The following is a 23,839-nucleotide window of genomic DNA, read 5'->3' as shown; positions in this document are numbered from 1 at the left end:
CCACAGGTTGAAGGCTAGGAATGTCAACATTTCAGCTGGGCTTGGTGGCTCATGACTGTAATTTCCAACATACTATGAGGCCAAGATGGGTGGATCACTTGAGGTCAGGAGTTTGAGACCAGCCTGGCCAACATGGTGAAACCCCATCTCTACTAAAAATACAAAATTAGTCGGGTGTGGTGGCACATGCCAGTAATCTCAACAACTCAGGGGGCTGAGGCAGGAGAATCACTTGAATCCAGGAGGCGGAGGTTGCAGTGAGCTGAGATCATGCCATTGCACTCCAGCCTGGGCAACAAGAGTGAAACTCCATCTCAAAAAAAAAAAAGGAATGTCAACATTTCGAGGCCAGATAGAGAAAAACAGCTGGCAAATGATACAGAAAGAGCAATTCGAGTGGTAAGAGGAAAACCGCCTGAGGGTGCTGCTATCGTTTAATATGCTGCTGTGAATGCTAGTTAAAATGAGGACTCAAAAGTGATTATTAGGCGTGTGGTGGCTCTGGTGGCTCATGCCTGTAATCCAGCACTTCGGAAGGCTGAGGGAGTGTATCACCTGAGGTTAAGTGTAAAAGAGCAGCCTGGCCAATGTGGCGAAACTCCATCTCTACTAAAAATACAAAAATTACCCAGGTGTGGTGGTGGGTGCCATGCCTGTACAGCTGGTACATGTCTGTAATCCCAGCTACTCTGAAGGCTGAGGCAGGAGAATTGCTTGAATCTGGGAGGCAGAGGTTGCAATGAGCTGAGATCGCTACACTGCACTCCAGCCTGGACAAGAGCGAAACTCCATTATCAAAGGAAAAAAAAGTGCTATTGGATTGAGTAACCTGAAAGTCCTTGGTGATACTGGCAAGAGCAGTTTCTGTGCAGCATGGGAAAAAAACTTGATTTTTTTTTTCTTTTTTAAAGACAGGGTTTCACCATCTTGGTCAGGCTGGTCTTGAACTCCTGACCTCACGATCCACTTGCCTTGGCCTCCCAAAGTACTGGGATTACAGGCGTGAGCCACCGTGCCCAGCCAAAAATTTGGGATTTTTTTTTTTTGAGTTGGAGTCTTGCTCTGTCGCCAGACTGGAGTGCAGTGGCGCAATCTCGGCTCACTGCAACCTCCGTCTCCTGGGTTCAAGTGATTCTTCCACCTCAGCCTCCCGAGTAGTTGGGACCACAGCCTCGTGCCACCAAGCCCGGCTAATTTTTGTATTTTTAGTAGAGACAGGATTTCACCATGTTGGCCAGGATGGTCTTACTCTCTTGACCTCGTGATCCGCCTGCCTCGACCTCCCAAAGTGCTGGGATTACAGACATGAGCCAGCACGCTGGGCTCAAAAACTTGATTTTAAAAATAAACTTGAAATAGAATGGGAAGTTAAAAAAATCCAGTGTATATAGACAATTCTTTTGAGAAGTGTGGCTTTAAAGGGAAAGAGATAATTAGTTTGTTGACTGGAGAGGAATGTAGAGCAGAAGGGTAGTTTTTTAAGAGAGTAAACTGATGAGTAGCTTCTCTTACACATGGCTGGAAATCTTGTAGAAGAAATTCTCAACTTTATTCCTTTTTTTTTTTTTTTTTTTTAAGATGGAAGTCTCGTTTTATCACCTGGCTGGAGTACAGTAGCATAATTTCAGCTCTCTGCAACCTCTGACTCCCTCGTTCAAGCGATTCTCCTGCCTCAGCCTCCCAAGTAGCTGGGATTACAGGCATGTACCACCATGCCCAACTCATTTTTATATTTTTAGTAGAGATAGGGTTTCACTATGTTGGACAGGATTGTCTCCATCTCCTGACCTCATGGTCTCCCCGCCTCTAGCTCCCAAAGCTTTTTTTTTTTTTTTTTTTTTGAGACGGAGTTTTGCTCTTGTCTCCCAATCTGGAGTGGAATGGCACGATCTCGGCTCACTGCAACCTTGGCCTCCCAGGTTCAAGCGATTCTCGTCTCAGCATCTCTAGTAGCTGTGATTACAGGCATATGCCACATGCCCAGCTATTTTTTTTTTGCACAGCTGATTTTTGTATTTTTAGTTGAGATGGGATTTTACCATGTTGGCCTGGGTGGTCTGAAACTCCTGACCTCAAGTGATCCGCCCGCCTCAGCCTCCCAAAGTGCTAGGATTACAGGTGTGAGCTACTACACCTGGCCTATCCCTTTTTTCTTACATGTTCAGCTTTCTGGTGGCTTCCCAGCACATTTCGAATAAAATCTAAATTCCTTACTTAGGCCTAGACAACCCAAGTGTTAGGCCTCTGCTTGTCTCTTTGCTTATCTCCTACCTTCCCCCTCTCTCAACTCCAGGCACATGGACATTGCTCAGGCCTTCTTGCTCTGGCAGGAAATGCTCTAGCATGGCTCCTTCATTAAAGTCTCTGCTCAAAATGTCACCCCCCCCTACACTGGGAGGCCTTTTCTGAGCCTTTTTTTTTTAAATTTTAGACACAGGGTCTCACTATACTGCTCAGGCTGGAGTTCTGAGCCTGATTTCTTTTCTTTTTTTTTTCTGTCAATCTATCAGCAATGAGTCTGCTTTCTAAAGTAGCAAGTCTCCCATTTTTCTCTACTCACTTATTATTACCTACCATTTGTTTACGTGCACATTATCTGTTTTCTCCACTGAAATACAATGTGCATGAGGGTAGAAACTTTGTCTTGTTCACTGCCATATTTCTAACACCTATACATAGAATAATGCCTGCTATTTAGTAAGCACTCAATAATTTCTTTTTTTAAAATACAGGGACTGGCTCTGTCGCCCAGGCTGGAGTGCAGTGGTGCAATCTCAGCTCATTGCAACCTCCACCTCTAAGCATAAGCCATCTTCCCACCTTAGCATCCCAAGGAACTGGGACCACAGGCACATGCCACCGAACCTGGCTCATTTTTGTATTTTCTGTAGAGATTGGGTCTTTTTTTTTTGAGACAATAGTCTTGCTCTGTTGCCCAGGCTAGAGTGCAGTGGCGCCATCTCAGGTCACTGTAGCCTCCACCTCTTGGATTAAATCAATTATTCTGCCTCAGCCTCCCAACTAGCTGGGATTATGCATCACCACACCCAGCTCATTTTTGTATTTTTAGTAGAGACAGGGTTTTACCACGTTGGCCAGGCTGGTCTCCAACTCCTGGCCTCAATTGATCTGCTCACGTTAGCCTCCCAAAATGCTGGGTTTATAGGCATGAGCCATAGTGCCCAGCCAAGACTGGGTCTCACTTTATTGCCCAGGATGGTCTTGAACTCCTGAGCTCGAGCGATCTGCCCTCCTTGGCCTCCCAAAGTACAGAATTCAATAAATATTTAAATGGCACTTAAATATTCAAGCAAATTATTGTTCTACTCACTGTATTATATTTACTTGGATTTTCCAAGTTTAATACACCATATTAATGGAGCAAAGGAATAAAAAATCCACATGATCACTTCAAAACACAGAAAAAGCATTTGACAAAATCTAATACCTTTTGGCAATAAAAACACTCAACAGGCCAGGCGCGGTGGCTCACTGCTGTAATCCCAGCACTTTGGGAGGATCATGAGATCAGGAGATCAAGACCATCCTGGCCAACACAGTGAAACTCTGCTGCTACTGAAAATACAAAAATGAGCCAGGTGTGGTGGTGCATGCTTGTAGTCCCAGCTACTCAGGAGGCTGAGGTAGGAGAAATCACTTGAACCCCCAGGAGGCAGAGGGTGCAGTGAGCCAAGATCATGCTACTGCACTCTAGCCTGGCAAGAGACTCCATCTCAAAAAAAAAAAAACAAAAAACACTCAACAAACTAGAAATAAAAGTGAACATCTGCACAGAACAGTGGCTCATGCCTGTAATCTCAGCACTTTGGGAGGCTGAGGTAGGAGGATCCATTGAGGACATAAGTCTCTCTAATACACATTTGGATGTATGGCTCCCAGGTTAAACCTTTTTAGTGGTACCTCATTACCATTCAGATATGCTCCATGACATGGACTCTAGAATCCTCCAGTTCCTAAACACTTCATGCCCTATGACCAAATTGGTATTTCCCTTCAGATCCTTCCCTATCCAGTGTCAAGTGCTTTCTTCAGCCTTTGTATGAGTGGTAATGAGGTGCCACTAAAAGGGTTAAGCCTGGGAACCATACAATCAAATGTGTGTTTAGGGAGCCCTCAGTCAGGAGATTCCTGGCCTCAACCCCACAGAATCTTTCAATAGGCTCTGGGCTGACTGTAATAGGGTGACATCTTCTTTCTTTTGTTTTTGAGACAGTTTCACTCTTTTGCCCAGGCTGGAGTGCCACAGTGTGATCTCGGTTCACTGCAACCTCTGCCTCCTGGATTCAAGCAATTCTCTTGCCTCAGTCTCCTGAGTAGCTGGGTTTACAGGCACCAGCCACCACACCTGGCTAATTTTGTATTTTTAGTGGAGATGGGGTTTCCTCATGTTGGCCAGGCTGGTCTTGAACTCCTGACCTCGTGATCCACTGCACCCGGTTGCCATCTTAATAAGCATCTCATAGACATCAAATAAGTCATAGGAGTCTTCAGCTTGTCACTGGAACTATAGGCATGGATATAGCCTCCTGGAAAGAGTACAGAATCAGTACTACCCAGAGGCCAAAGATACAGTCATGTCCTTAGTCCCAGAAGGCTCAGACACATCCTGGGCCCTTTCCATACACTTAAACAGCTGATTCATTTTTTTCTCTTTATTGTTACAATGTATAAACACATAAAACAAAACAATAGGGATCCTCTTGGATCTGTAGGAAGACAGTAAGGTAGAAAGAGGTCTCAGAAAAATATTTTTAAAGTACAAGACATACAGTGCCAAAGGTGTAGACCAAAGGTGTAGAAGGTTTAGAGCCAGCAGAGCGCTGGACTAAAGGCTCCGTTTCTCTCCCCAGAGCCAGGACAACCCCAGGGAGCCCTCCACCAGCAGCCAGTCCACTGCTGAGAAGGCTCTATGCTGAGAGCATTCCCCACGATGGAAAGAAGGGCAACATGAAAAGGTGACTAAGAGCTCCTTCCTCCCTTGAGGGTGACAACTGTGGAAAAGGAAAGGAGTGTCCCATGGCACGCTGACCCTCTCCCCAACTGCCCAGGGCCCAGACGCCCCCATACTTAGCATTTGCCAGAAGTTGTCCCAGGTAAGACCCTGCCTAGACCCACGAGGTGCCCAAAGTTCTCTGGGGAGGGTTGGGAAGAGGCTGTGTGTCAAACCAAACAGTTCTTTATTTGCGGTCATCACTGGGGCCGTTTCTTACGGCTTATTTGTCTGCTAGCCTGCTCTTCCAGCTGCATGGCCAGGCGCAAGGCCTTGATGACATCTGGAAGAAAGAGGTGGTGGTAGATATGGGGTTAGTGAGTCTGAGGAGCCCTTATTTACTCAGGGCAGAGCTGCTGTCATCTGCAGCTGCCCAAGAGCCAACAGAGGCCACCATCGTCCACCTACACCCCATCCAGCCACACCCACCTTGCAGGGCTGAGAAGTGTTTGGCTTGCTGGGCCAGAGCAGATTCTGCTTTGTTCACAAAGTTCTCCAGGTCATAGTCTGGCTGCTCAGTCATCTCAGAGAGCTCAAGCCAGCCTGGTCCTTGCTACAACACAGGGAGGACCTTGTCAGTTCAATAACCATTTAGCAAATCATTCCTGGGGTCCTATGAACTGCAATGCAGACACCTGTGTAAGATGCCTTACCTCTGGTCCATGGCCCACATCCTGCCTGCTGACCCTCTCACCAAGGAAATCCCTAGCTTGAATTCATCCTCTTCCTACCCTAAACTTATCCCCATCTCCTATGGCAAATGAATGACATGATTGGTCCTGATGCCCAAGCCAGAAACTTCAGTGACTTTATTTTTTTTGTGATGGAGTCTCACTCTGTCACCCAGGCTGGAATGCAGTAGCATGATGTCGGCTTACTGCAACCTTCGCCTCCCAGGTTCAAGTGATTCTCCTGTCTCAGCCTCCCGAGTAGCTAGGATTACAGGCACACCCCACCACAACCAGCTAATTGTATTTTTAGTAGAGACAGGGTTTCACCATATTGGCCAGGCTGGTCGTGAACCACTAATCTAGCAATCCGCCCATCTTGGCCTCCCAAAGTGCTGGGATTACAAGTGTAAACCACCATGCCCAACCCAAGTGACTTTATTCTTTCACCCTATTTGTCAATAAATTCTCTTAATTCTGTTCCCTAAGTAGTTCTTTATTGTTTTTGTTGCACACATCATTTTGGGATATTTATTTTTATTTTGTGTGGAGATGGGGCCTCACCATGTTGCCCAGGCTGGTTGTGTGGGCTCAAGTGATCCTCCCGCCTTAACCTCCCAAAGTGTTGGGATTACAGGGATGACCCACTGCACTTGGCCAAATGATTCTTTTTAAATAACAGATATATAGCCAGGTGCAATGACTCACACCTGTAATACAAGCACTTTGGGAAGCTGAGATGGGTGGATCTCCTGAGGTCAGGAGTTCGAGACCAGCCTGACCAAAATGGAGAAACCCCGTCTCTACTAAAAATACAAAATTAGCTGGGCGTGGTGGTGCATGCCTGTAATCCCAGCTACTTGGGAGGCTGAGACAGGAGAGGAGAATCACTTGAACCTGGGAGGCAGAGGTTGCCATGAACCAAGATCACACAATTGCACTCCAGCCTGGGCAACAAAAGCAAAACTCTGTCTCAAAAAACAAACAAACAAAAGTAACAGATATAGGCCAGGCATGGTAGCTGACACCTGTAATCCCAGCACTTTGGGAGGCTAAGGCAGGCCTTGAGGTCAGGAATTCAAGACCAGCCTAGTCAACATGATGAAACCCTGTCTCTACTGAAAATACAAAAATCAGCTGGGGCTGGGTGGCGTGGCTCATACCTGTAATCCCAGCACTTTGAGAGGCTGAGGCAGGTGGATCACTTGAGGTCAGGAGTTCAAGACCAGCCTGGCCAACATGGTGAAACCCCATCTATACTAAAAATATGAAAAATTAACCAGGCACAGTGGCATGTGCCTGTAATCCCAGGTACTCAGGAGGCTGAGGCAGGAGAATTGCTTGAACCTGGGAGGAGGAGGCTGCAGTGAGCCGAGACTGATCCACTACACACTAGCCTGGGTGACAGAGTGAGAAACAAAAACATATATATAGAGAGTACTTATTTTGGGGGAGGAGGTATATGTAAGATTTTAATGCTTGTATATCTAAATGGTTTCTGAATCTCATGCCCTCATTCCAATCCCATGACCACAGACACAGAAACTAGGCATGAGTTTCTCTTTTTTTTTTTGAGACGGAGTCTTGCTCTGTCACCCAGGCTGGAGTGCAGTCACGTGAACTCAGCTCACTGCAACTTCTGCCTCCCATGCCTCCCAGGTTCAAGCAATTTTCCTGCCTCGGCCTCCTGAGTAGCTAGGATTACAGGCGCCAGCCACCACACCACTAATTTTTTGCATTTTCAGTAAAGATACTATTTCACCATGTTGGTCAGGCTAGTCTTGAACTCCTGACCTCGTGATCCACCTGCCTTGGCCTCCCAGAGTGCTAGGATTACAGGCGTGAGCCACTGCGCCTGGCCGACACGAATTTCTCTTGAACCCTTTCCAACAATCTCCTAACTGCCTCTACCTTTGCTTTTCCCAAGCCTCCAAAGCAGACTCCACATGGTGGCCACATGATATATCTAAAGCTCTGATATGACCATGTCACCACTATGCTTAACACCCTCCAAAGGCTTCCACTGTCCTCATGATGCAGTCCAGGCCTGTGAGATGAACCATCTAGAAGGCTCTTTAGCATCAGATCCCTGCTGACCTGTCCACAGCCTTAATCACCCTCTATCACCTGTTCACTGCTTTTGCTCTAACCATGCTTAGCCTCTCATTTATCCTCAAAGTGCCATGTCCTTCAAAACTTTGTAACCCTGAGCACTCCAGGAAGGGGAGGCCATGCCTGAGCACTTATCCTTCACAGTCCCTCCTTAGTTAAACCTGCCCCAAGTTCTTCCTTCCTGCTCTGCAATCCTCTGAGTGCCCTGCCATTAGGACATGAATTCCTGCCTCCCTGTTACTTGCTCTTCCTCAGTAGGGATTACAGTAGCAGTGGCACCTACCACTTACTAAACCCTGACCACACACTGGGCACTTTATAAGCATATTACTTTTCCTTCGTAGTGCTTAAAAAAAAAAAAAAAGAAAAAAGAACCAAGCGTATTACTGAATCCTCAAATACAGCCATCCTACCTTGACTATTTTAGAGATGCAAAAACTGAGGCCCAGTGAGGCTAAATGACCTTCACAAGGAAATCAGCTTTTTTTTTTTTTTTAGATGGAGTTTCGCTCTTGTTGCCCAGGCTGGAGTGCAATGGCGCGATCTTGGCTCACCACAACCTCCACCTCCTGGGTTCAGGCAATTCTCCTGCCTCAGCCTCCTGAGTAGCTGGGATTTCAGGAATGCACCACCATGCCCAGCCAATTTTTTGTATTTTTAGTAGAGACGGGGTTTCACCATGTTGACCAGGATGGTCTCAATTTCTTGACCTCGTGATCCACCCGCCTCAGCCTCCCAAAGTGCTGGGATTACAGGCGTGAGCCACCGTGCCTGGCGGAAATCAGCTTGTTAATGGAAGAGTCAGGATTGATCTCAAGTCTTACCTTAGGGCCTATTAGCTATACTTCATGTTTTTGGCCCTTGGTTTCAGCACAAAAGCTGCAACATTCACCAAAAAAAAAAAAAAAAAAAAAAAAAACAAGACAAGGTCTGTGCATATGGATCACCCTCCAAATCCTCAATCAGGAGCACAGAGGAGAGACTGGCTCTCGTTAGGGTGATGTCAGCAAACTTATGAGTGTCAGCCTGCAGAAGGGGATGTGACAATTAGAAGAACAGCCGAGTTAATAGGCAAAGAATTAAGGAGTGCTGGTATAGAGGGCTGCTTCTTGCCACCTCAACCTAAACACCTGTGGGAATAAGGCCCAGGTCATGTTCTGGGGATGGTGTGGAGCATTCTAAGGGCCGTGCTGGGGTAGCTATCCAGCTCCCTGGCCAGGGCCAGCTGCCTACCTGTATGATCTCCTTGAGCTCTTCCATGGCCCTCTCCTCCAGCTCCCTGATCTGAGTCATGGCTTCATTAAAGCTGGACAACTGGGAAGACAGTTCTTCTTCTTCCTTGGATAACTGAGGGGGCCAAAAGGAGAGACAATTGTGTGACCCAGTTGCCACCTCAGCAGGCCACACTTCTGTCTTGCTCAGCCCCATCTTGCCCCTTACATTGCCTGGAATCAGTGTCCCGTTAGAGCAGGCTTCCATCTCTTCTATTTCCATTTGAATCGACTGTTCTCCACTGGGCCCACTGTGGGGGCTTAGCTCCTTGACCCTGAGGAAACAAGGAGGTCTCCGATCCCACAGCAGGTCCCTTGGTACTCACCACAGGAGCACAGCACCACCCAGACTTTGAAGCTTGAGGCTTGAAGGGGATGGAAGCAGCCTTGCCTTCAGCCAAGGAAAGATGGCATAGACTAAAGCTGGACTGGAAAAGACCCTCACCCTGCTGACTCCCCAGCAGGGCCCAGAAAGGACTGGGACAGACCTAGTAGCATCATGACTGACCTCTCAAGCCTCAGGTTCAGAGTCACACAGGAGTATACAGTAGGCCCTGAGGCCCCAGAGCCTCCTTCCCTCTCATCACTGCCCTTCCCTTGTCCAGTCCTGTTCTCCATCCCACCAACCATAGGTACTAGTACCTGTCTGCATATCTCAGTGTGTTTAAAGTATAGTCACAGGAGCTTATGCCCGGTGAGATCATGGCAATCTGCAAAAGACGGGTGGGTGATTAAAGGCTGAGAATCACAGGTGCGAACACTAGATAGCCTGCCCCCAAGGGGCCTCCAATCGGGGAGTCTCTTCAAGCTGTGGAGACCCACATGGTATTGGCGGGAGGACTCATTTAGCACTGTGCTGTGCTAGGCCACTTGCCCCATGGGCATTGCAATTTAAGATGCCTTAGACATTGGTTTCCTGCTTTCAAAGGCACATCTAATTATCTTTTGCTTCTTTATTCCTTTACTGTGACAGTCTTGCTACCAAGGTCCTATCTTTTTTTTTTTTTTTGAGATAGTTTCGCTCTTGTTGCCCAGGCTGGAGTGCAGTGGTGCAATCTTGGCTCACCATAACCTGTGCCTCTTGGGTTCAAGCGATTCTCCTGCCTCAGCCTCTCAAGTAGCTGGGATTACAGGCATATGCCCCCATGCCTGGCTAATTTTGTATTTTTAGTAGGGACAGAGTTTCTCCATGTTGGTCAGGCTGGTCTCAAACTCCCAACCTTAGGTGATGTGCCCACTTTGGTCTCCTGAAGTTCTGGGATTATAGGTATGAGCTACTGCACCCAGCCCAAGGTCCTATCTTAAAGCTCTGTGGCTTCTGCTGGAAACTTTAGTTCTCTTAGGCCAAGGGATAATGCCTTAGGTAAAAGGGTTTAGAGCTTAGCCAGAAGATCCCACCTTCTTCATGAAAAGGCCCCTACCCAAAGTGTAGGGGAGAATGTTCTCTTGAAGGGCGGGATGGCAGATCTAACAAACAAGGACTTGGGGATAAAACTGGGAAGAGGAAACCATCATTCCAGGACAAAGCCACCCGGGCACGGTGGCTTACGTCTGTAATCCCAGAACTTTGGGAGGCTGAGGCAGGTGGACCACCTGAGGTCGGGAGTTTGAGACCAGCCTGACCAACATGGAGAAACCCCATCTCTACTAAAAATACAAAAATTAGCTGGGCATGGTGGCTCATGCCTGTAATCCCAGCTACTCAGGAGGCTGAGGCAAGAGAATCGCTTGAACCTGGGAGGTGGAGGTTGTAGTGAGCTGAGCTGAGATCACACCGTTGCACTCCAGCCTGGGCAACAAGTGCGAGAGTCCATCTCAAAAAAAAAAAAAAAGGACACAGCCTTATATGACCCAGGCTATTTGTTTTCTAGGCTGGGAGTCAGTGAACCTGAGGGAAGCCATGAAGAGACAAGGACTGCCCTCTCCTGCTGACCCAAAGGCCCATATTCTGAATTCTGAAACCCCCTTTTCATCAGGTAATGGAGGAATGACCTCTCCCAAACCAAGAGCTGCACCTACACATCTTAAAGGAAGTAGATCCTTTCCTCCCCACTTGGTTAGGCGGTGAGGAGGGTGGTGCATTAAAGCAGGGTCTGGAAGCCCAGTCATATTAGAGCCTGGAAACCCAGGCAGCCAGCAGTGCTGAGCTTCCTGCCCAGGACGTCCTGCTGTTTCTGTGGAAAGCAACTCTGTCTTGTCTTGCATCATCACGTTCAAAGTGACCCTACTCACCATGCAAGTCCTAGAGTTCTCCCCGATGAAGGAGTCTCTCAGCACCTGTGTCAGCTTGCTCTCACGGAATGGGGTGTGAGCCTTGTTCTGTCCCAGGGCCCTGATGCACTCCTATAGGGGGCAGCAGGAACAATTGAAGTCCCTTCTTTCCTTTCACTGACCACTCCCTATCCCTTCCCAGCAGCTCTCCTGGACAACCAGCTGTAGCTGCCCCACTACCTTCAGGGCTAAGAGACTCTTGTTGATCTCTGCACCCTCCATGCGGGTCTGCCGGTCAGCACTGGAAGTGTCTGCACCTCGCTCATTCCCTGCCAGATCTACCAAAGAGAACTTGCCATGCATTCTCCCTTTGGCTCGAAGAAGAATCTGGAAGCAGGCGTGGGAGCGGGAGGAATTGGAGTTGGCAAATGTCTGCCCAGAGGTTCTGTGGTAAAGAAAGGTTATGAGATTCTGGGGTCACCAGCCCCTATGGCACCCCAGTCCAAAGAAGTTCTCTAGGAAGGGAGGGACACAAGTCAGGACGTGAAGTCGTGTGTCTTCCTGTCCCAGGCTTCCAACTTGCACTTCCTAGGTAACAGTTCTCTCTCTAGCTCTGGGCCTAATACATTTTCCTGGCAGCCAAATTAGTACTAGATTCTGGAGTAGGGCGTTTGCCAGACCTGGGGGCCTAGAAGGAGATGGGGAAGGATAAACTGCCTCTGCTAAAGGGCCCACAGGGAAGGGGGAAGCTGTTATGAACCACCTGCCAGAACTTGACCCTGTAGAGGGCAGCCCCCTCCCTGGGCATCCATAGCTGCCTAGCACCCCACTATAACAATGTCTATAGCCCTAGTGGAAAAGTGCTCCCCTACTTCTCTGCAGAGAGGCTGTGAACTCGTTACTTCCAGCCCAGAACAGACCCAGAGCTCCTGACTTCCACCATAAAGGAAGGGAGAAGCAAGGAGGAACCCAGAGAAGCCAGGAAGCATGCCTCTGGGGTAACACTTTGACTTGTTTTTATTTTTATTTTTTTTGAGACAGGGTCTCACTCTGTCATGCAGACTGGAGTGCAGTGTGCAATCATAGCTCACTGCAACCTGAAACTCCTGGCCTGAAGTGATCCTCCTGCCTTGTTTTCCCAAATTGCTGAGATTATAAGTGTGAGCCACTGTGCCTGACCTGACTTGGTTCTGATAAGCCTCTGGCCCTGGCTTATATGTCTTATTGAGACCCCATAAAGCAGAGGCCTTCGAAGCCCTTACCAAACTGGGGAAAGCAGCACTCTGTGGAAACAGAAATGCGCTCAGAGCTAGACTCTACTCATGAATCAGACATGAGGTCACTCCTTCCCCTCACCAGGACTCTGACCTGCAGGCGCTGCCCATGTCGATCATCTTGATGACATCATCAGCAGAGTTAACCAGGTGCTCCTGCAGCCCCACCACCTGCACCTGTTGCTTGCCGTCCTCCAGCACACGCAGCTTGGCCTTCTTGTTGAGCAGGTCAAACAGCTGTGCCAGGGAGGGGGAATGAGGCTAAAGCCACTGGACACCGGGCACCCCACCCGACTGCTCCCTCCTATAGAACCTGCTCAGCTCAGACAGGAGCTAGCAGCAGGAAAGGCAGAGAGTATGAACTGATGGATGCTGGCCTAGCAGAGGATAATATACTTGGAACCTGAGCCAAACTGCCTCAGTTTGCTGTAACTCTGCTACCTTATTAGCTGTGTGAGCTAATAAGGCAAGTTAACAACCACTCTAGCTTTGCATCTCATTTGTAAAGCTGAGAAAAGTAAAGTGCTTAGAATGGTGTATAGCTTCTCTCTTTTTTTTTTTTTTTTTTTGAGACGGAGTTTTGCTCTTGTCACCCAAGCTGGAGTGCAATAGCACAATCTTGCCTTACTGCAACCTCCGCCTCCTGGGTTCAAGCGATTCTCCTGCCTCAGCCTCCTGAGTAGCTGGGACTGCAGGCGCCCACCACCACACCCAGCTAATTTTTTTGTATTTTTAGTAGAAACAGGGTTTCACCATATTGGCCAGGCTGGTCTTGGGACTCCCAACCTCAGGTGATCCGTCCACCCCAGCCTCCCAAAGTCCTGGGATTACAGGCGTGAGCCACCATGCCCGGCCCCTAATATCTTATGAGTGAGAAATATTAGCTATTTTTATTATCTAGATCCCAGTTTAGGGAAGGCAACTCTGCAGAAGCACAGTGAATAGAGAGATAGAAAGAGATATATTGGGGTGCAGAGGGGGAAAGAATGAATATGAGACTGAATGTGCACAATCAGGGAAGAAGTGATGAAGGAGGTAGGTTGAGGGAGGTCAGGGCACACACAGGCAAACCTTGCACCTGTGAGGGGGCCCTGAGGAGTATTTTCACAATACTTGTTGAACTTTGGTGCCATCTCACCATCAGATTAAACCACCTACACATGCCAGAGCAGAGTGGCCCGTCAGTGGCTTAACAGCTTCTAGCCAACTTCAAGGTTTTAAAAAGTTCAGGGCCCCAACAGCATAAACAAGGGGCTTCCTGCCAGCTACCTTCCCATTGTAGATCTCGAAGAATGTCACATAGACTTCCAGGCCCAATTTCCGGTAGCAGGGTTGATTCTTCAGGAGGAAGACGTCCCGGGCTGAGGGAGAGAAGCTGGCTAAGCAAGCAACCTGCCTTTCAATGCCCAACCCTGAAACAGCAGTACACAGTACTTACAGGCCATGGCATAGATCCCTTTAGATGCATTCTGAGCTTTCCCAGAGAGGTCTCCACCCATAGTCTGCAAAAGGAAGGGGTAGAAGACCATGGAATAGGGCCATTGGCCTAGGACAGAGCACTACTGGCTCCATCACCACAGTAGGCCACAAGGCCAGAAGTCTGCACCTAAAGCCCCTCCCTGCATCTGACATGGCAAGGCTATCTGGTGCAAGGGGACTTTTTTTTTTTTTTTTTTTTAAGACAGAGTCTTCTCTGTCTGTGGCCTAGGCCAGAGTGCAATGGTGCAATCTTGGCTCACTACAACCTCTGCCCCCCCAGGTTCAAGCAATTCTCCTGCCTCAGCCTCCCGAGTAGTTGGGATAACAGGTGCCCACCATGCCAGGCTATTTTTGTATTTTTTTTTTTTTTTTTTTTTGAGACGGAGTTTTACTCTTGTTACGCAGGCTGGAGTGCAATGGCGCCATCTCGGCTCACTGCAACCTCCGCCTCCTGGGTTCAGGCAATTCTCCTGCCTCAGCCTCCTGAGTAGCTGGGATTACAGGCACACGCCACCATGCTCAGCTAATTTTTTTGTACTTTGAGTAGAGACGGGGTTTCAACATGTTGACCAGAATGGTCTCGATCTCTTGACCTCATGATCCACCCGCCTCGGCCTCCCAAAGTGCTGGGATTACAGGCTTGAGCCACCGCGCCCGGCCTATTTTTTGTATTTTTAATAGAGACTGGGTTTTGCCATGTTGGCCAGGCTGGTCTCAAAATCCTAACCTCAGGTGATCCACCCACCTTGGCCTGCCAAAGTGCTGGGATTACAGGCATGAGCCACCGTGCCTGGCTGGGGCCTTTCTTAAGAAATTCACTGTCTCCCTTTGTGGGAACCCAGGGTTGTACAATGGAAAGGCTCTTTCCCTTCCAGGCCTCAATACTCACATGTGTCTTGCCACTTCCTGTCTGGCCATAAGCAAAACAAGTTGCTTTTCCACCTTCAAAGATTGTCTGTACCAGTGGCCTTGCTGTGAACCTAGGAGAAGAGGGGTAGAGTATTTGTATCTGTTCTCAAAATGTGCTCCCTGGAATATGACCTGCCACCCTTCCACTGCAGAGTTCTCAGGGTTGATTCCTCCTTTTAAGAATAGCATTCTGCTACTGGCTCAGTGGTCCCACCTGACCCCAACCATACTTACAAATCTGAAATACTCCTAGCAAACTAGTGGTGGGATGAGGGTTGGGGGAGCACTAGACTGACTACACAGGAGCAAGCTGATGGCTCATGCTCTAAGCCATCTGACCTTTTCTCTGACTCTGGAAACACAGGATGAAAGTCTAAGTTCAGCATCCAACTTTCAGCAGAAGACACACCAGTGGCTGAGCATGATGGCTTATGCCTATAATCCCATCATTTTGGGAGGCCAAAGTGAGCAGACCCGAGCTCAGGAGTCTGAAACCAGCCTGACCAATATGGTGAAACCCTGTCTCTACTAAAAATACAAAAATTAGCCAGGTGTGGTGGCATGTGCCTGTAATCCCAGCTACTCGGAAGCTGGGACAGGAGAACTGCTTGTACCCGGGAGGCTAGGGCCGGGCGCAGTGGCTCACTCCTGATTTTGGAAGGCCAAGGTGGGAGGATGACTTTAGGTCAGGAGTTCGAGACTGGCCTGACCAACATGGCAAAACCCCGTCTCTACCAAAAATACAAAATTAACCGGTGTGGTGGCAGGCCCCTGTAATCCCAGCTATGTGGGAGGCTGAGGCAGAAGAATCACTGGAAGCTGGGAGGTGAGGCTGCAATGAGCCAAGATTGTGCCCCTGCACTCCAGTCTGGGCAACAAGGGAGAAACTCTGTCTAAAAAAAAAAAAAAAAAAAGCAGAAGAGCAGATAGAGCAGATCTGGAGTTCTCCAAGTCTGTGAAGCCCAGTGGGCAATGGCGTGCCTGCATAAGGCACCGGAAGAACCCCTGGAGTCTGGCCAACCCTGCCTCAGCCTGTAACGGGTGATACCTTATTCAGGATCCACTCAAGGATGGGCCGCAAAGCTGTAAAAGGGTATGACCCAAAGAAAACACAAGAAGCAGGGAAGAGCCTCAGAATTCAGCATGTCTGTCCATTGTGTTGCCAAAATGTCTCATAACAAAAGGGGATGGAGGGGCACAAAGAGGGAAAAACGGATACAAGGACTAACCTATAGACGACTTCATTTGAAGCTGTTTCATCAAATGCAAAGTCAAAACAGAATGCTTGGTTCTCCAGATACTTTGTTAAGTCCACTTTCAACTTGGGTTCATGTACTAAGAGGAGACACTTGCTAGGAATGGAAATCACATCAATTTCTTTCTTGGCCAATTCTGCAGAAGGAGAGTATTTCAAGGGGTGCTCTGTGGAAACAGAAGGCCCCTTAGTCTGAAGCCTCTTCCTGATAGAACGAGACTTACCTTGCTTATTCAGTGGGCGTTTCCTAACACAGACACATATTCTGTGCTCTTCGATCTGTAAGCAGATGATAGGAGGCAACCAACAGCAAAGGGTGAGAGCAATTTAAAAAGCAAGCTTGTCCAGAACTCCCACTCCTTTCAATCCCATGTCTGGCCCATTCAGAGGCCAAGATCTAACACTAGGACCCCTGCATCCTCAATTAGATACTCCAGAGCATGAGAAGACAGCGCTAGATTTTGTTCCCCTTTTTCTCACTCTGCTGCCTATAGGAGTTTCAGCACTACTTTCCTGATTCTTACTAATGCAGCAATCTAGCCAACCTATGGTAGTAGTGGTGGAACCCAGTTTATAAAGCTCAGACTCCTCCCATGTGGGCCTCACTAGCTCCAGCCCTCCAAAAGGTATTAAAAAATAATCTCAGCCAGGCATGGTGGCTCATGCCTATAATCCCAACACTTTGGGAGGTCAAGGCGGGTGGATCGCTTGAACCCAGAAATTTGAGATTGGCCTGGGCAACATGTTGAAACCCTGTCTCTACCAAAAATACAAAAAATCAGCAGAGCGTGGTAGAATGCGTTTGTGGTCTCAGCTACTTGGGAGGCTGGAGTGGGGAGGATCACTCTAGCTCAGGGAGGTTGAGGTTGCAGTGATTCAAGATCGTACCACTGCACTCCAGCCTGGGTGACAGAGTGAGACCCCCATCTCAAAAAAAAAAAAACCCTCAACGGTGAGTAAAGATTCCTGCATGCCCTCATTCCTGTACAGTTTTTTGTCCCTCAATTGTATACTTACTCAAGGAAGAGAAGTCTTTGGATGTACTTACAGGATCAGTCATAGTAAGTGGATGACATTCCAAAGTAGCCCGAAATTCTTTAATCATTCGGGCAAATTCCCAGTTTGGAAAACTACTGTCATACTCCTGGTTTGAGATGAGAGTGAAAAAGGGCAGACTGTTAAGATATAAGTTCCCTCAGACCTCTATGCAGCAGCAGCAACAGCTCTTTGCTCACCACCCTTCATAGTTGTCAAAGTCCCCACCCTGGCTCTAGGTCAAGAACTCAGAACCCTGGGGAAGAGATTGGCAGAGAGGCTTGAGGATACACCAAAGCACGCTAGGAACTGGGACTAGGCCAGTTCCACATTTTAGGAGGCACGGCAGCAGACTGGGCTTCCTAAAAGGAATTAACCAAGTTAAGGGGACCATACTGCAGTCCCTGCCCTCCAAAATGTACAGCCTTGGGGAAGGTGAGAAAAATTGGACCAACTGTGCCCTTCAGTCCCTCTGGCCGTCATCCATGTGAGCATGTGATGGGTTTGCTTACTAGACAATCAGCATTAAATATTCCTCATCTGAGGGCCTTCAGGAAAAATTCTGAATTATTTGTTCTCTGAATCCTGATAAGAAACCAGTTAAATTTCTTGGATATCAGAATTGGAGCCTCAGAGGTCAGGCTCAGTGGCTCATGCCTATACTCCCAGCACTTAGGAAGGCCAAAGCAATTGAATCACTTGAGGCCAGGAGTTCCAGACCAGCATGGGCAAAATAGTGAAACTCTGTCTCTACTAAATGTACAAAAAATTAGCTGGCACACGCCTGTAATCCCAGCTACTTGGGAGGCTGAGGCACAAGAATCACTTGAATCTAGAAGTGAAGGTTGCAGTGAGCCAAGATCACACCAGTGCACTCCAGCTTGGGTGACAGAGCAAGACTCGGTCTCAAAAAAAAAAAAAAAAGAATTGGGGCCTCAAGAACTGCAGCCTCAGAAATGCTGGGGCCCAGCTCTATCTTTGTTGCCTGCAGGGTTTCGGTTAAGGATACCTGTCCAAAAACCCTTGCCCTAGCCTCCCAAGAAAGGTACCTGAGCTCGCTTCATTCTCATTTCAGAGTTCGAGGCCTTCTTCTCTTCTCGCTTGTTCTTCATTTTTTCCACTTCCTTCACAATACATGATTTCCTCCGAACTACAAAAAAATAAAAATAAAAAAAAGGAAAAACACTCTGTTACCAGTCTAGGCCAGATTACTACTCTTCTCTGGCTACTACTGAGTACTGGGTCTTTCCCAGGCAGAGGCCTTCTCTAGATCCTTACTCTTAAATCACTATATGCAAAGAGAAGAAGAAATAGATGTGACTCTCTGGATGGGCAAGTCCACAAAGTAGTGACCTGGCCAATATGAAGTCAAATAGTGATAACAGCACTCCAGTTCCAACCCAAGCTCTCCCAATGCCTCTTGGCTGTTTTCTCAACAACCACAGAGGTGAAACAGTCCTTGCTTTGTCTTTTTTTTGAGACGGAGTCTTGTTCTGTCACCAGGCTAGAGTGCAGTGGTGCAATCTCAGCTCTCTGCAACATCCACCTCCCAGCTTCAAGTGATTATCCTGTCTCAGCCTCCTGAGTAACTGGGACTACAGGTGCACACCACCATGCCAGCTAATTTTTTGTATTTTTAGTAGAGACGGGGTTTCACCATGTTGGCCAGGATGGTCTTGATCTCTTGATCTCGTGATCCACCTGCTGGGATTACAGGCATGCGCCACATGCCTGGGATTACAGGACTCCCACAGTGCTGGGATTACAGGCATGCGCCACAACGCCCAGCCCCTTGTTTTGTCTTCATAATGAAAGATTCATTCCATGGCCAGAGGAAAACATGCCCCCTTGTGACAAACAGGGCTTTAACTCAGGGGCTAAGGTAGGTCAGGTTTAGGACAGGATGTTATCTGTGCCTCACTAGAAGCAGAACAGCAGATAGCTCAATGTGTCTACCTGAGTTCACAGGGTTTGCAGAAGAGCTGCCTCGGACGGAATGGACTTGCTCTTCCACCTCCTCGCTGACCATCGTCAATGGTATTTCAGCCACTGCAGAGCAGGAAGGCCTAGGGGGCCCTGCTGTGGAGGGGGAACAATAGTCATTGGAGAAGCAGGCAGGTGTACCACAGGCTGAGCGCATGTCCTCACCTGAGCGCATGGCCCTGGTTATGGGCCAGGAGGGCTCCAACCTGCCTGGCTCAGCAAGGCTCTTATAGTATGTGCAAAGCTTGCACTTTTCCCTTCACCTCGGCCTGTACTCTGACCTTGACCACGCTTTCTGCAAGGGCTGGCTCCTGGGGTCAAAATATCTTAAAGTGTATGTGAATATTCAGCATGGGCTTCAACATGAAGGGAAAAGCCTGTGAAGGCCTGAATGCTTTACACTTCGCCCAAGCATGGGTTCGTTCTCAGGTCAGGCCAGGCCTGGCCTTAGGGAGAAAAGCCAGGCCTTTCTGACTTCTCCAAAGCCTCAGGAACCCAGGTGGTTTAAAGGAGCAAAGACTGAAAAGCCAAGGTGACAGGGAACTGGAGCAACAACTAACCAGACTGATTCAATACAGAAAGGTCCAGTCCACAACACCTTATTACTTCCCATACCTGGTCATGACCCATTCAATTACCTTAATCCTATTAGAGTTTAATTTGATATATGTAAAGTGTAATGGTTGTGTGTCTTACCAAATTTGCATCTACTTTATATAATTATTAAAGACTGACAAACAATTCACATTAAAAATTATTTATTTTTATTAATTTTCCACACCTCACCTAGCTCATTTAAAAGTTTTTAAATTCAATTTATATAAAGTACAAAAAGGGCTGGGCATGGTAGCAGATGCCTTAATCCAGCACTTTTGGAGGCCCAGGCAGGTGGATCACGAGGTCAGGAGTTTGAGACCAGCCCGGCCAACATGGCGAAGTGATCAGCTCGCCTCGGCCACCCAAAAAGTGCTGAGGCTACAAGTGTGAGCCACTGCAGGCAGGCAGATCACTCTGTCTCAAAAAAAAAAAAGTATAAAAAGAGGGCCTGGCATGGTGGCTCATGCCTGTAATCCCAGCACTTTGGGAGGCCAAGGTAGGTGGATCACCTGAGGTTGGGAGTTCGAGACCAGTGTGACTAATATGGAGAAACCCCATCTCTACGAAAAATACAAAATTAGCTGGGCATGGTGGTGCATGCCTGTAATCTTAGCTACTTGGGAGGCTGAGGCAGGAGAATCACTTGAACCTGGGAAATGAAGGTTGCAGTGAGCCAAGATGGCACCATTGCACTCCAGCCTGGGCAACAAGAGTGGAACTATGTCTAAAAAAAAAAAGGTACAAAAAGAGGGCCAAGTGCAGTGGCTCACGCCTGTAATCCCAGCCCTTTAGGAGGCTGAGGTGGGCGGATCACTTGAGACCAGGAGTTTAAGACAAGCCTGGCCAACATAGTGAAACCCCACCTCTACTAAAAATACAAAAATTAGCCGCACATGGTGGCGCACACCTGTAGTCCCAGCTACTCAGGAAGCTGAGGTGGGATAATTGGTTGAACCCAGGAGGCAGAGGTTGCAGTAAGCCAAAATCACACCACCGCACTGTAGCCTGGGTGACAGAGTGATATTCCATCTCAAAAAATAAATACATAAATAAATAAAATAAAGTATAAAAAGAATAAAGCTAATTAATGCTATTAGAAGTCAGGATTACGTGTACCTTTGGGGGGATTAGGAGCTGGAAATGTGCCCAACAGGGAAGTAGTGGTAATGCTCTGATCATGTTAGCTACATGAGTGTGTTCAGTTTATGAAAATTCACTGAACTATATACTCAATGCTATGTGTACTTAGACCTTAGCTGTGACAACTCCTCAACTGTGTCAGAGGGCTCCTGCCCAGTCTCACTTCTTGTGACTGATTACATGGCCACAGAAAACATGCCCCAATGTGACAAACAGGGCTTGAACTCAGATGCTCTGAAGTACTGGTAATGCTCTGATCATGTTAGTTACATGAGTGTGTTCAACTTATGAAAATTCACATAACTGTATACTCAGTGCTATGTGTACACGTGTGTGTGTGTGTTTCAATTAAATCTTTAAAAAAAAGAGATGATTTCCAAATAAGAAAGCCATGTTGGTAGGGCAGGAGCAGACCAGTACTGAAGCTGGGGGAATGGATGAATCTTAGGATATTCCAGCACAGGGACAGAGCAATGTGAGAGGATCCTGCTCCAGGTCCTCAAACAGGGAGAGCACATTCATTACTCACGAGGAATTGAAAACTGTTTGCGGGAGTTTGCAGCTGCAGGCAGCTCCACCTCCATATCATTCTCCTGAGCAGTGACACGACGCTCTGAGACAGTGGACATGCGAATGGAACGGCTTCGAAGACCTGGAGAACCATGAGCAGTAGCCACTCAGTGCTGCATGATCTGGAGGGCGGTCGGGGCAAACCTCCAAGTTTCCATACAAGGTGAAATAGGTCCCAGCCACCAGGAAAGGGGCCCACCAACTTCCCATATTCCTTCCACCCAAAGAAAGGAAAAATTAGAAAGACCAAGTACCAGTAACCCCAAAACCTATTTGTCCACATTGTGCAAATCCAGGAGCTCCTGAGGGCAAAGATATCTCCCACAAAGAGCATTTGTCTTGAGTAAGTACAGGGACCTATAGCCACCCTGAAAACATTTCTGGTGAGAGACCTAATCCAAGTCCTTGAGAAAAAGTATTATGCATCATTGTTTTGAGACAGAGTCTCACTCTGTCACCCAGGCTGGAGTGCAGTGGTGTGATCTTGACTCACTGCAACCTCTGCCTCGCAGGTTCAAGGGATTCTTATGCCTCAGCCTCCCAAGTAGCTGGGATTACAGGTGTATACCATGCTTGGCTAATTTTCTATTTTTAGTAGAGACAGTATTTCATCATGTTGGTCCAGATTGGTCTTGAACTCCTGACCTCAAGTGATCCACCCGCTTTGGCCTCCCAAAGTGCTAGGATTACAGGCATAAGCCTGGCCCAGTATTATGAATCTGAACCATAGCAGTATCTCCCATTATACAATCTTCCTATACCTCAAGACATCATAAGGTTAAGTCCTTTCATGAGGACTTAACTCATGGAAGAGGTCATTCAGGTTCAGAGACATTAAGTAACCTGTCCAATGTGACTCTGCTAGTAAATAAATGGCAGTGCCAGGACATGAACCCAGGGCTGTCAAATTACAGAGCTAGGCCAGGGCCACATCATAAGAAACCCCTGGTATCAGCTATATTGATTTTCTGGAGTCTTTAAAACATGCTGGCTGGGCATGGTGGCTCACACCTGTAATCCCAGTACTTTGGGAGGCTGAGGCGGTAGATCACGAGGTTAGGAATTCAAGACAAGCCTGGCCAAGATGGTGAAACCCCATCTCTACTAAAAATATTAAAAAATTAGCCAGGCACAGTAGCAGGTGCCTGTAATCCCAGCTATTTGGGAGGCTGAGGCAGGAGAGTTGCTTGAACCCAGGGGCAGAGGTTGTAATGAGCAGACCACACCACTGAACTCCAGCCTGGGTGACAGAGTGAGGCTCTGTCTCAAAAAAAAAAAAAAAAAAAACGAAAAAAAATGCTGGCCCCAGGCATGGTAACTCATGCCTGTAATCCCAGCACTTTGGGAACCCAAGCCAGGAGGATCATCAAGTCAAGATCAAGACCTCGGGGCATGGTGGCTCAAGCCTGTAATCCCAGCACTTTGAGAGGCTGAGGCAGGTGGATCACGAGGTCAAGAGATCGAGACCGTCCTGGTCAACATGGTGAAACCCTATCTCTACTAAAAATACAAAAAATTAGCTGGGCCTGTAATCCCAACTACTCAGGAGGCTGAGGCAGGAGAATTGCCTGAACCCAGGAGGTGGAGGTTGCAGTGAGCCGAGATTGCGCCATTGCACTCCAGCCTGCGTAACAAGATCGAAACTCTGTCTCAAAAGAAAAAAAAAAAAAAAAGAAAGAGATCAAGACCATCCTGACCAACATGGTAAAACCCCTTCTCTACTAAAAATACAAAAATTGGTCTGGGCACGGTGGCTCGTGCCTGTAATCCCAGCACTTTGGGAGACACCGAGGTGGGCAGATAACGAGGTCAGGAGATTGAGAGCATCCTAGCCAACATGGTGAAACCCTGTCTCTACTAAAATACAAAAAATTAGCCAGGCGTGGTGACATGTGCCTACAGTCCCAGCTGCTCAGGAGGCTGAGGCAGGGGAGTCGCTTCAACCTGGGAGATGGAGGTTCCGATGAGCCGAGATTGCGCCATTGCACTCCAGCCTAGTGACAGAGCAAGACTCCGTCTCAAAAAAACAAACAAAAAACACAAAAATTAGCTAGGCATGGTGGTGTGTGCCTATAGTACCGGCTCGGGAGGCTGAGGCAGGAGAATTGCTTGAACCTGGGAGGCAGAGGTTGCAGTGAGCCAAGATCGTGCCATTACACTCCAGCCTGGCGACGAAGGGAGACTGTCTTTAAAATTAAAAAAAAAAAAAAAAAAGAGGAAAGCATGGAGGTTACTCTGTTCTTAAGCTCCCGGTAAATATGTGTTCCACAGACTCAGAAGAAAAGTTGGACAAGGATTCACTGGCGATTGACAAATATTCAAGG

The 23,839-nt window shown here is 47.8% G+C and overlaps 1 protein-coding gene and 1 long non-coding RNA gene across 10 annotated transcripts in view; one reads left to right on the top strand and one right to left on the bottom strand.

The window, feature by feature from the left end:
* Positions 1 to 5,179: 5,179 nt before the first annotated feature.
* KIF2C (kinesin family member 2C) overlaps positions 5,180 to 23,839 on the bottom strand; it is a 31,900-nt gene continuing 13,240 nt past the window's right edge. For 4 of the 9 annotated variants that reach the window (XM_002750737.6, XM_078331536.1, XM_035251227.3 and 1 more), the window contains 17 exons: positions 21,475 to 21,597; positions 19,182 to 19,304; positions 18,275 to 18,375; positions 17,239 to 17,334; positions 16,415 to 16,469; positions 16,165 to 16,327; positions 14,916 to 15,006; positions 13,986 to 14,049; positions 13,817 to 13,908; positions 12,642 to 12,784; positions 11,514 to 11,718; positions 11,295 to 11,405; positions 9,705 to 9,772; positions 9,232 to 9,337; positions 9,025 to 9,138; positions 5,441 to 5,564; positions 5,180 to 5,294 (listed from right to left, as the gene is read on the bottom strand). In XM_002750737.6, coding sequence (XP_002750783.1) covers positions 5,212 to 5,294; positions 5,441 to 5,564; positions 9,025 to 9,138; positions 9,232 to 9,337; positions 9,705 to 9,772; positions 11,295 to 11,405; positions 11,514 to 11,718; positions 12,642 to 12,784; positions 13,817 to 13,908; positions 13,986 to 14,049; positions 14,916 to 15,006; positions 16,165 to 16,327; positions 16,415 to 16,469; positions 17,239 to 17,334; positions 18,275 to 18,375; positions 19,182 to 19,304; positions 21,475 to 21,597 — 1,862 coding nt within the window. In that variant the 3' untranslated portion in view covers positions 5,180 to 5,211. The remainder of the gene's footprint in view (positions 5,295 to 5,440; positions 5,565 to 9,024; positions 9,139 to 9,231; positions 9,338 to 9,704; positions 9,773 to 11,294; positions 11,406 to 11,513; positions 11,719 to 12,641; positions 12,785 to 13,816; positions 13,909 to 13,985; positions 14,050 to 14,915; positions 15,007 to 16,164; positions 16,328 to 16,414; positions 16,470 to 17,238; positions 17,335 to 18,274; positions 18,376 to 19,181; positions 19,305 to 21,474; positions 21,598 to 23,839) is intronic. The other 5 variants (XM_078331535.1, XM_035251234.3, XM_035251228.3 and 2 more) reach the window with 2 other exon arrangements.
* LOC108592582 (uncharacterized) lies at positions 10,917 to 13,084 on the top strand. The gene is made up of 2 exons (XR_001912765.3): positions 10,917 to 11,038; positions 11,479 to 13,084. It is a non-coding gene; the product is annotated as an uncharacterized LOC108592582 (long non-coding RNA).

The sequence above is a fragment of the Callithrix jacchus genome, chromosome 7 (assembly GCF_049354715.1).
Source record: "Callithrix jacchus isolate 240 chromosome 7, calJac240_pri, whole genome shotgun sequence".
In the NCBI taxonomy this organism is placed as follows: Eukaryota; Metazoa; Chordata; class Mammalia; order Primates; family Cebidae; genus Callithrix; species Callithrix jacchus.
Note: the sequence above shows the minus strand (reverse complement) of the source record. Positions and strands in the feature narration are given on the sequence as shown.